Source organism: Natrix helvetica, assembly GCF_964273705.1.
Source record: "Natrix helvetica genome assembly, chromosome: 1".
In the NCBI taxonomy this organism is placed as follows: domain Eukaryota; kingdom Metazoa; phylum Chordata; class Lepidosauria; order Squamata; family Natricidae; genus Natrix; species Natrix helvetica.
The window spans coordinates 246,969,158-246,979,125 of NC_138548.1; the positions used below are offsets into that span (position 1 = coordinate 246,969,158).

General features: G+C 39.2%; 1 protein-coding gene across 2 annotated transcripts; it reads left to right on the forward strand.

Moving 5' to 3' along the window:
- The first annotated feature begins 3,651 nt into the window (after positions 1-3,651).
- Positions 3,652-9,604, forward strand: MRPS7 (mitochondrial ribosomal protein S7). 2 transcript variants are annotated; one of them, XM_081934576.1, is made up of 5 exons: positions 3,652-3,799; positions 4,315-4,506; positions 5,923-5,986; positions 7,689-7,856; positions 8,875-9,604. In XM_081934576.1, exons 1-5 carry the CDS (start codon positions 3,723-3,725, stop codon positions 9,094-9,096), a joined length of 723 nt encoding a protein of 240 aa, XP_081790702.1. In that variant the 5' UTR covers positions 3,652-3,722; the 3' UTR covers positions 9,097-9,604. The 2 variants fall into 2 exon arrangements, with proteins under 2 accessions (XP_081790702.1, XP_081790703.1); XM_081934577.1 differs by having other exon boundaries at positions 5,926-5,986.
- Positions 9,605-9,968: the final 364 nt, after the last annotated feature.

Here is a 9,968-nt window from a genome sequence, read left to right on the forward strand (position 1 = left end):
TTTCGCAGCGGCCTCTGGCGGCGGGCGTCGCTCACTACCCCTTTTTCTGTGACCACGTTGTCCTTATTCTTGCTAGGATTGTCGTTCCCGCATCTCCGATTGGCTTCTGCGGTCGCCTCGGGTGTGGTTGGGGAAAAAAATGATTCTACTTTAAAAAAAAACAGAAACATTTCCCCCTAAATCCCTGCTTCCGTCCTTGGCAAATTAGACTCCAAAGCTGATAATAAAAATCAAGATTTTATGTCCTACTCACTGTAGGACAAATTCAGATTATCTTAAAACACTTAAAAAAAAAATTTCCACCTATATAACGTAACGATCCTAAAAGGCCACAATTTTTCTTCAAGATCGCAACCCTGCTTACGTAAAGCTGTCCCTCTATATAGACACATTCCCAGGAAAATAAAATAGAAAAAATTGTAATCCAGAGGTTTGTTTGCTGATATACAGGTGCTTTGTGATTGGCCACGCCTACCATGGCAACTGTGTTGTGAGAATTTGCAGTCATACATTCTTAAGATTCCAAATGTGCACTCTGACTCAAAAAGTTGGGATCCCAGACAGTGGTGGGATTCAAATTGTTTTACTACCGGTTCTGTGGGTGTGGCTTGGTGGGGAAGGATATTGTAAAATTCCCCATTTCCTCCCAATCAGCTGGGACTTGGGAGGCAGAGAATAAATGGGGACAGGGCCAGTCAGAGGTGGTATTTACCGGTTCTCTGAACTAATCAAAATTTCCGCTACTGGGTCCCCAGAACTGGTCAGAACCTGCTGAATGCCACCTCTGATCCCAGGAAAATGTACCACTGCCTCTTTTGCAGTAGCACAAAAGAAAGATTTAATAGATCTTCATCTCTATAAGAACTTAGAAGAATCTGCTTGAACCCATCCACCTGCATGAAATATTTTCTTCATATTTTCTTGATCAGATGCCTTCTGGAATTTTGCATTCAGGCTATTAAGACCATAACTCTGTTGTCTATTTTCCCCACCACTGGCATTTATTAGCCTTTTTACAGGACACAAATTTCTATCCCACTTTAGTATTTTAAAAAACTTTAGTTATTTTAAAAAGTTATAAAGTAATAGAAGGAAGTGGCAGAACAAATACAATAAAATGAGATTAGAACAAAATAAAAAGAAGACTGAAATTTAGCAATATGATAACACAAATGTTTTTAAGAGCAAGGTTTATCGCTGTTATTTTTTTGACTGCCAATGCTACGTCCTATTTATGTGGTAGCTATGACAGCCAATACTTACATCCTTTTGTTTGTAACAGCCTGTTTTTCCAAGTACAAATCTTTCCAATTCATATTAAAATAATATAATTGTTCAAGAAAAAAAAACATTTTTTTAAAAAATCAATTGTTTCTATGGGACAAATAGCCCTAAGGGAAGAATGGAGGATGTGAATTTGAACAGGCTCTGAGATGGACTTCAACTGCCTTCCCCAGGTTTTTTTTTTTTAATTGTCCAAATTTTATTGATTTTAGAAGTTTTACATGGGAAAAGGGTTAAAAGGTTATAGAACATTTTGACAGCTACATCGTGCGGGGGGGGGGGAGAAGCCCCCTCAGGTCTCACAACTTTTACGAACAAAAATAGAAAAATATCAACATTTACATAGGTATTAGCAGTTTTGAGTTTAACACAAAATCATCAGTATGTTTCAATCATTTTGTTTTATATCACTTCCATAAAGGTACATTGTAACAACATTTGCAATAATGTTTCAAATCACTTTTGTGATCTGAGTCTTCTAGTTGTCCCATCCTCCCCCCCCCCCCCCCCCCGTCCACTGGCAGAGCCTCAGCCCCTCCCTCCTTTGTTTCTTGTGTAACATCCCCCGTTTCACCTACAGAGCACTGTGTTTTTAGTGAAAGCCTCTGCTTCCACAACTGTGCCCCTGTTTCATTTATTTATTTGCTCTTTTCTGCACTCTTTCCACAGTCCTTCAGTGATGGACAAAAGCACACAGCACTCCCCTCTGGAATAAATACCCTGTGCACACCAGCTACAACATAGTTCGTTGATCCAAAACAGATAAGAGGTGGCTTACAAAACCCATTTTGCACGGGTTATAGTTTTCCATGGTTTTTTCAGAGGGATCTTCTTGCAACCATAGGGCAAACTATCACAAACTAGCAAGGATGAGTCTTTATTCCTAGGGTGGCCCAGCCTCCCACAGTACTGCATCTTCCAAAGAGGTGAGGGTGACAACTCCCGCCGCTTGGCATTTTGGGAGCTGTAGTTCCAAGTTCTATCCCAGCTGACTTGCTCAATTGCTTTTTCCCTAGAACCGCTTCTTTAGGCGATGAGCATTTTTTGGTGCAGCTACTATTAGCCCCATTTTTTTATGTCTCATCGTTGACTTATTGTGCCAACCAGCACATTGTTTCTACCGTTTGAAAAAGTGAGGAGTACTTGGCCAGGATTGGAAGGATGCCCACTCACTACCTCAGCAAGAAATTGAGACGATTACACAAGCAAGTAAAACTTGTTGTTGCACTTTTTTACAGATACACCAAGAAGGGAACATTAGCATATCCGGATGTCTCAGCAGAGATAGCCCTCTTGCTTAAGCACGTTAAGGAACTTGTAGTAGTCATATCTAATGATCTAAATGCCAGAGCCCACTGTAATAACATTGCCAAAAAGGCATTAAGAGTTATTAACCTAATCTTGCGTAGCTTCTTCTCTGGTAATTCTGTAGTGCTAATTGAGCATACAAAACATTTGCTAGACCAATTCTCGAATACAGCTCATCTGTCTGGAACCTGCACTGCATATCGGATATTGAGCGAGTCCAGAGATATTTCATGAGAAGAATCCTCCACTCCTCTGCTGGCAACAGAATTCCTTATGCCACCAGGCTTTAAATTTTGGGCTTAGAATACTTAGAACTACGCCGCCGCACCTTTGGTCTGACTTAAGCGTAGTACACAAAATTATCCGCTACAACGTCCTTCCTGTCAATGACTACTTCAACTTCAACCACAACAATACAGGAGCACACAATAGATACAAACTCAAGGTAAACCGCTCCAAACTCGATTGCAGAAAATACGACTTCAGCAACAGAGCGGTCAACACATGGAATGCTCCTCTACCTGACTCTGTGGTTTCTTCCCCAAACCCCTAAAACTTTAACCTTAGACCAGTGGTTCCCAACCTTTTTTTGGCCATGCCCCACCTAAGCATCTCTAAAATCCTGGACACCCCCCCCCCCCGAACATATAATTCTTACTTTACTCAAAAAGTGAACTCTACTCACAAAGTTCAAATTGCCCCCATTAAAAATAAAATTGGGCCCCATGTTGGGAACCACTGCCTGTGTACTGTCGACCTCACCCCATTCCTAAGAGGTCTGGAAGGGCGCGTGCATAAACCCACCAGCCTGCCTACCATCCCCGTCCTAATATTCCCTTGTATTCGTATTCATTTCATGTACTCATAATCATGTCTATACTTATATATCTTATCTAATACATGCTTGATGAAGTAAATAAAATTGAATAAAATTAAAAAATCGAAGAAGCAATTGCCCGCCTCAGTTGGTGTTTTTGGGCAGAACTTCCCTGCTGATGGCTACGTCACAAAGGCTCATTGAATTGTGGGAGGGGGGGCGGGAAAAGTCCCCAGAAGACCGTTTCCAGAGCAACGGCGCTCCTCCCCTTTCAGGCGGTCCTTTGGACAGCCTGACGAGGTCCTGAGGGAAGATGGCGTCCCCCGTGGTGGAGAAAGCGGGGCGCCTGGTCCGGCAGCTCCATGGCTCTCGGAAACTCTGGCTACCCGGGTAAGGAAGGGAGAAGCAGCAAAGAAAGGGAAAGGCTTGAAACGACGCCATGCAATGGAGAGAGGAGGGTTGGATTTAATGTTGGTTCCCTAACCAGAATCACCCTTAAACATTACGGCTCCTCCAAGCAGCCATGTATGCCAGGCGGGAACGTGCATAGAAACGGTGGGAGGAAATCCTCGAATGCCTTCTGTGAAATTGAAATTAAATTACCCTCGTCTCCTACGCGGCCACAATCACGCAATGTTCTGCAAGCGGATGGCGTGGCTTCTTTCCCCTTTTTAAGCTTTTCAAGGTCAGCCAAGTTGCACGCAACGTCTAAACTCATCGGGACCAACTGGGTTTATTTCTGCTCGCTTTGTTCGGGCTAGCTTTGGGCGTTGCACCCGAGAGACTGGACCAGGGAGACTTGCATGTGAGAAAGGAAGGTTATTGCAGCCTTCTAGATTTTCATGTGCTGGAGGTTGAAAGTATTAGTGTTGACAACCGTTTTCTGCTCATCAAATCCTTTGTAGGCTGACTCAAGTCAGGTGGACCCGATACAATCCTACATATATTGATCCAGAAGTGAATAAAGAAAGTTATCGTAAATCTCCAGAGGAAATGTCAGAGGAGGAAAAAAATAAACAGCAGTTGAAAACAATCCAGCCGGTAAAAGCCACCGAATCCAGCATCACCAGTTCTGTGTTTTATGATCCCGGGATAAGGTTTGGTTTTTTTTGATCATTTTAATACTAATTTTATTAAATATTACATTTATAATGGTAAAACTAGCACAAACTGAAATTAAAAAAATGGTGCAGGAAAAATGATTAGAAAATAGAAAAAGAATAAAACATAATTTATAGTTTAATAATTTATTCAAAAGATATTACATAATTCAAAAGAAAAAAAATAATACAGACAAAACAACAAGAACATTAAAAAAGTGAAATAAAAACATCAAAAAACAAAAACCTTCCTAATTAAATACTGACAGATTGTTTGCATCAAGTCCAAAATTTATAAGCTTCTGCATCTATTTGCAACCCCATTGACCTGTCATACTTTATATATTTGAAAGAAAAAATAGTTAACAGGTTAAACAATAAAAAGTTAGAATTCAGGGGCTTCTGTTAATAGTCTGTTTCCTGTAAATTACTTGTAGAAAGCTTACAGCAGTTTTTTATTTACCACAAATTACCCCAGTCATTATCTCTGATTGTCCAGAATCAAATACGCCCATTTGGTTCTTTATAATGAAACTTTTCCTCAGGTTTTTAATTGGGAACTTTCCCAACAATTGCATCTCATTTCCAAAGTTCATTAGTCTCTGTTGTAAATGTCTCTGCAGCATTCACTGTTGAAAAATTCTCCTTAAAAACCACAACACTTCTCTTGCCAAGAAAGTCCAGTCCATCTTTCCTCAATTCCATTATTTTAGTATTTTTAATATTCATATTCTTTTTAATCTTTTGTGGCTGATGTGCATTTTCCAAACCCAGTGTTTTCTTTTTCACATCTGACAGCAGCAGCTCAGGTTCCAAATCAGCTTACAATTCATTAAGTTGCAAATCAATCCAACTGTTATTTCCTACTTTTGAATATTATATTGAGTTTGCACAGCCATTATTGATCCATCCAATTTTTTGTTTAAGTTTTCAAATAATATCTATAAGTTGGAGAGTATTAGTTACTTAATTATGAAAGTTTTATGTTATAGAATATTACTTAGATGACTGAGTACTACAGGTAGTCCTTAACATGACCAGAATTTCCATTGCAAAGGAAGTTGTTAAGTGAATTGCACCTGATTTATGACCTTTTGGCCATGGTGATTAAGCAAACCATTGCAGTTCTTAAATGCACCACATTGTTCATTAAGTGAAACCAGATTTCCGCGTTGATTGTTGGAAGCCAGGTGGGAACACTGGAAATGGTGATCAAAGAGTGCTCTGGAGCACTGTAACTATAATAAATACATAGTGGTTGCTAAGTGCCTGAATTTTGCTTATGTGATGGGAAGGGGCTAGGGGGGTGCAGCAGTTATCAGTCTGAGGACTGGCCACAAGTCACTTTTTTCATCATAACTTCAAACTTCATTAAATGGATAGTTTCAAAATATTTCTGTTTTGTCATTACAGCAGATTCATTAACATGATGATGAAAGGAGGTGATAAACTTTTGGCACGTACTATCATGAATCAGGTACAATTCATGTTTCACATACTTTTCCTTGATTATTGCCCATATGGGAAGGGCATAATATCCCTATTTTATGGTTATATTAAAAAGTGCTTACCCTTATTTTAACAATCTATTGCACTGAGTTATTTCCTCAGTTTGCTTATTACCAAATGTCAAAAGAATAATAAATTATATGTAGGTCTGTCTTTATGCACCTGCCTTTCAGAATTATTGTAGAAACAGGTTCGGAATTTTTCTAAGGCCTTTTTAATTTTCTTTTCTTGTAACTGTTATTGCTTTTAAAAGATAACAGGAAAATAAAAAGACAAAAGTGACAAAAAAAGATACAGTACATTATCAAAAAGCCATAACGTGCTTAAAAAGTAAGTGAAAAAAATACAGAAAAACATAGAATGTACTGTACAATTGTACAGTGTATATTATTATTGAAAGCAAACATATACGTGTATGCATGGGTATCATCATATCCATTCTAATTTATAATTACCGTATATACTTGAGTATAAGCCGAATTTTTCAGCCCACTTTTTGGGCTGAAAAATCCACTTCGGCTTATACTCCAGTGAACCAAAAAAAAAAAGAACTTACCGAGGACTTGCGCGCGGCCGAGGCTTCGGTGCTTCCGGGATCGCTCCCACCCCCTCCGCCACCTTCCTACTGGCTCCCAGTGGCGGAGGGGGTGGGAGCGATCCCGGAAGCACCTAAGCCTCGGCCGCGCGCAAGTCCTCGGTAACTTTCTAGTGGCGGCGGGGGCTTTTGGGTTCACTTCAGCTGCAGCGCAAGTCCTCGGTAACTTTCTAGTGGCGGCGGGGGCTTTTGGGTTCACTTCAGCTGCAGCGCAAGTCCTCGGTAACTTTCTAGTGGCGGCGGGGGCTTTTGGGTTCACTTCAGCTGCAGCGCAAGTCCTCGGTAACTTTCTAGTGGCGGCGGGGGCTTTTGGGTTCACTTCAGCTGCAGCGCCAGGTGCAAGCGGCTAGGACTGGCTGCCCACAAAGGACCTCCCCAGGCTTGCTTTGCTGAACACGGGGCGACTGACAATAGTTTGAGCGGGCGCGGCTGGCACAAACTCGTCAGTTGCCTTGCGCTCATCAAAACAAGTCCGGGGAACAGCACGGTGTTTTCTTGCCACGTGCGTGGCCACGCACGTTACCAAAAGTCAGGACTGTTTTTGAAACGCTGTGGGACGCAGGACAAATTATTAAAAATCAGGAATGGATCCCAGTACTTCTAATCCTGCACCAAAACAAAAATGCAGGTCATACGAAGCTGCTTTCAAACTAAAATTTACCGTGAGCTGCTGCATTTCCCAGCCTCGGCTTATACTCGAGTCAATAACTTTTTCCAGTTTTTGGGGGTAAAATTAGGGGTCTCGGCTTATACTCGAGTCGGCTTATACTCAAGTATATACGGGTATGCTTTTTAAGGCCCTGCTAATAGACAGTATTATTTTAGAAGTCAATAGCTTTGAGAATTTAGAAACTTTATTACATCTAGTAGCCAAGAAGAAGTTGGGGTTTTGATCTTTGAATCTTTCTCAAATGTCATGGATTTGTAAGTTGCATACCCTATGTAAAGCAAGATGTAGTGATGTAACAGTGATTAGTGTCGGTCTTGAAATTAGTTGAAATTGAAATTAGTTCCATGTTGAATAAATCGTATTGCTAAGTGAGCAATCCTTCCTTTACTTTTGTTTGGGATTAAGACGTTAGAGGCCATTAAAAGGAAGCAACTTGCGAAATATTATGAAGCAGATGAGGAAATGAAAGAAAAAATTGAGTGCAACCCTTACAAAATCTTCCATCAAGCAATCGAAAACTGCCAACCTGTAATTGGGCTTGCAGGTATCATAAGAGGAGGTAAAAAGTATCAGGTAAGTTATAAATAGAGAATGCCGAATTATCGGAATACATTGAGTTTTTAAAACAATTGCTTAGTGACTGTGCCACAATGACCTGCTTTGCACATAATACATAGTTATAAATACTAGCTTATAAAACACAATCACCTATCCAGCGAAGCCAAAACCAAGCAATATGTTGGCTTATAAAATAGGTAATGAGTCCTTTAAAGAACTAACACCTTGGTGTCAGGCACATCTAATTTCCTCCAACTCAAATCTAGTTGGGTTTGCATGGTTTGTAACTTAATATGAAATTATAATAGATAAATAGTATAAAAAATCATGGTTTTATTGGGATTCAAGATACTTCTGTTTCCATCTATGGATTGGCAGGTTTGCTGCTGTCAGAAAAAGCATGCTATGTGCTTTTATTGAATTTTATTGAGACAAAGGTTTGTTTGCATTTTTTTCTTTTGAGTTGCTTTAAAATTGCATGGCATCATCTTCATATATATATATGAACACATATGTGTGTGTGTGTGTGTGTGTGTGTGTGTGTGTGTGTGTGTGTATATATATATATATATATATATATATATATATATATATATACACACATACATACATACATACATACACACACACACACACACACACACACACACACACACATACATATATAAGGCAAAACATTTCTGAGAATGTCCTCTTGCATTTTGAAGAGTTCGTAACACTGCGGAAAACAGTCTTCGTCCACTTTAGTTCTAAGTGGAGATCCCAGAATTGTTGCACTGATTTATAGGGCCACCCTATTGCTTTGCATGTTTTGTATCTAGGTGGCGTACATCAAAAGCAGTGTGACTCTGGGTGGCCTACACCAAAAGCAAACCATAACACATGCAAAATATTCACACAACATTGAATAGTTTTTGTAACAAAACTCTTGATTCTAACATTTTTTTGAAGACAAATATGTAGGTTTGTTGTAAATTTCATTAGCGGGCTATGATAGTAAAGTATATTGAACCCCACCTTTTGCTTTTTTCAGGTACCAACTCCTTTAAAGATCAGTCGGCGGAGATTCTTAGCCATGAAGTGGATGATTACAGAATGCAGAGAAAACAAGCACAGGCGAACATTAATGCCTGAAAAGCTCTCAAATGAGCTGCTGGAAGCCTCCAACAATAATGGCAACGTGATTAAAAAAAAACATGAGTTGCACAAAATGGCAGAAGCTAACCGAGCCTTTGCTCATTATCGTTGGGGGTAAAGAATGTGCTGTTGGATCCAGTGCGTGATGACTTAAGGCTTTTGCTGCCAGAAAAGACAACATTTTGTTTTAATTCCATGTGCTTTTCTTTGCATATCACTAATCTAAGCAGAAAATTGCCTGCTTCTCATTCAACTCTCATCAAAGAATATGAGCTGAAGAAAATCAGTGTCCCCACTTACAAAGCTCAGAGAGAGAGCAGTTTTGCGTATGTCACGGCCCAAGTGATATCATCAGTACAAATAATTGTTTATTTCCAACGCTTGTGTTCATCAATTTCCAAACAAGCAAGTGATTGAAAGCGATCAGAGCTGAAAAATAGTAAAAATGCAAACTACTTTCTGATTTGTCCCTGTATATCTGGTGAAGAAAAACCTTAATATTGTAAGTTTTTGTGGAAAATAACATGAATGAGAGATCAGTAGAATGAATATTTGTCTCTGTTTACATATACTGTTATGTTATCTTATTGGCAAAAATAAATGACACAATTTTTATCCTTAAAATACATGGGGGGGGGGGAAGGTTTTCTGAATCCAGTGTAAAAATTACTATATAGTTTATTCTACCTCATTTCTATTTAAATAACAAGTACTAATTTTAAATTATAAGCCCCTTATCTACAACACATGAATTCTACTTGATTGAAATGTTTCAAGCTTGCTGATACCTTCTGGAGGTCGCAAGCAAGAATGCCAAATATTTTAATATTTCCATTTATTAATAAAATATATACAACACATGAGACCTGAACCAAGTGTAGAAATTACAGCAATAATGAACTTCTTTAGAAGAAAATAATAAATTATGAGATTTTTTATTTTTAGGTAATACTAATATTTTTGGCCTCATTTAGGGGGTGATTGGATTTT

Coding starts and splice junctions, on each gene's coding strand:
- MRPS7 (XM_081934576.1), top strand. CDS start 3,723: ATGGCGTCCCCCGTGGTGGAGAAAGCGGGGCGCCTGGTCCGGCAGCTC. Junction 4,507..5,922: donor TTTTATGATCCCGGGATAAG/GTTTGGTTTTTT, acceptor TTGTCATTACAG/CAGATTCATTAACATGATGA. Junction 7,857..8,874: donor GAGGAGGTAAAAAGTATCAG/GTAAGTTATAAA, acceptor TGCTTTTTTCAG/GTACCAACTCCTTTAAAGAT.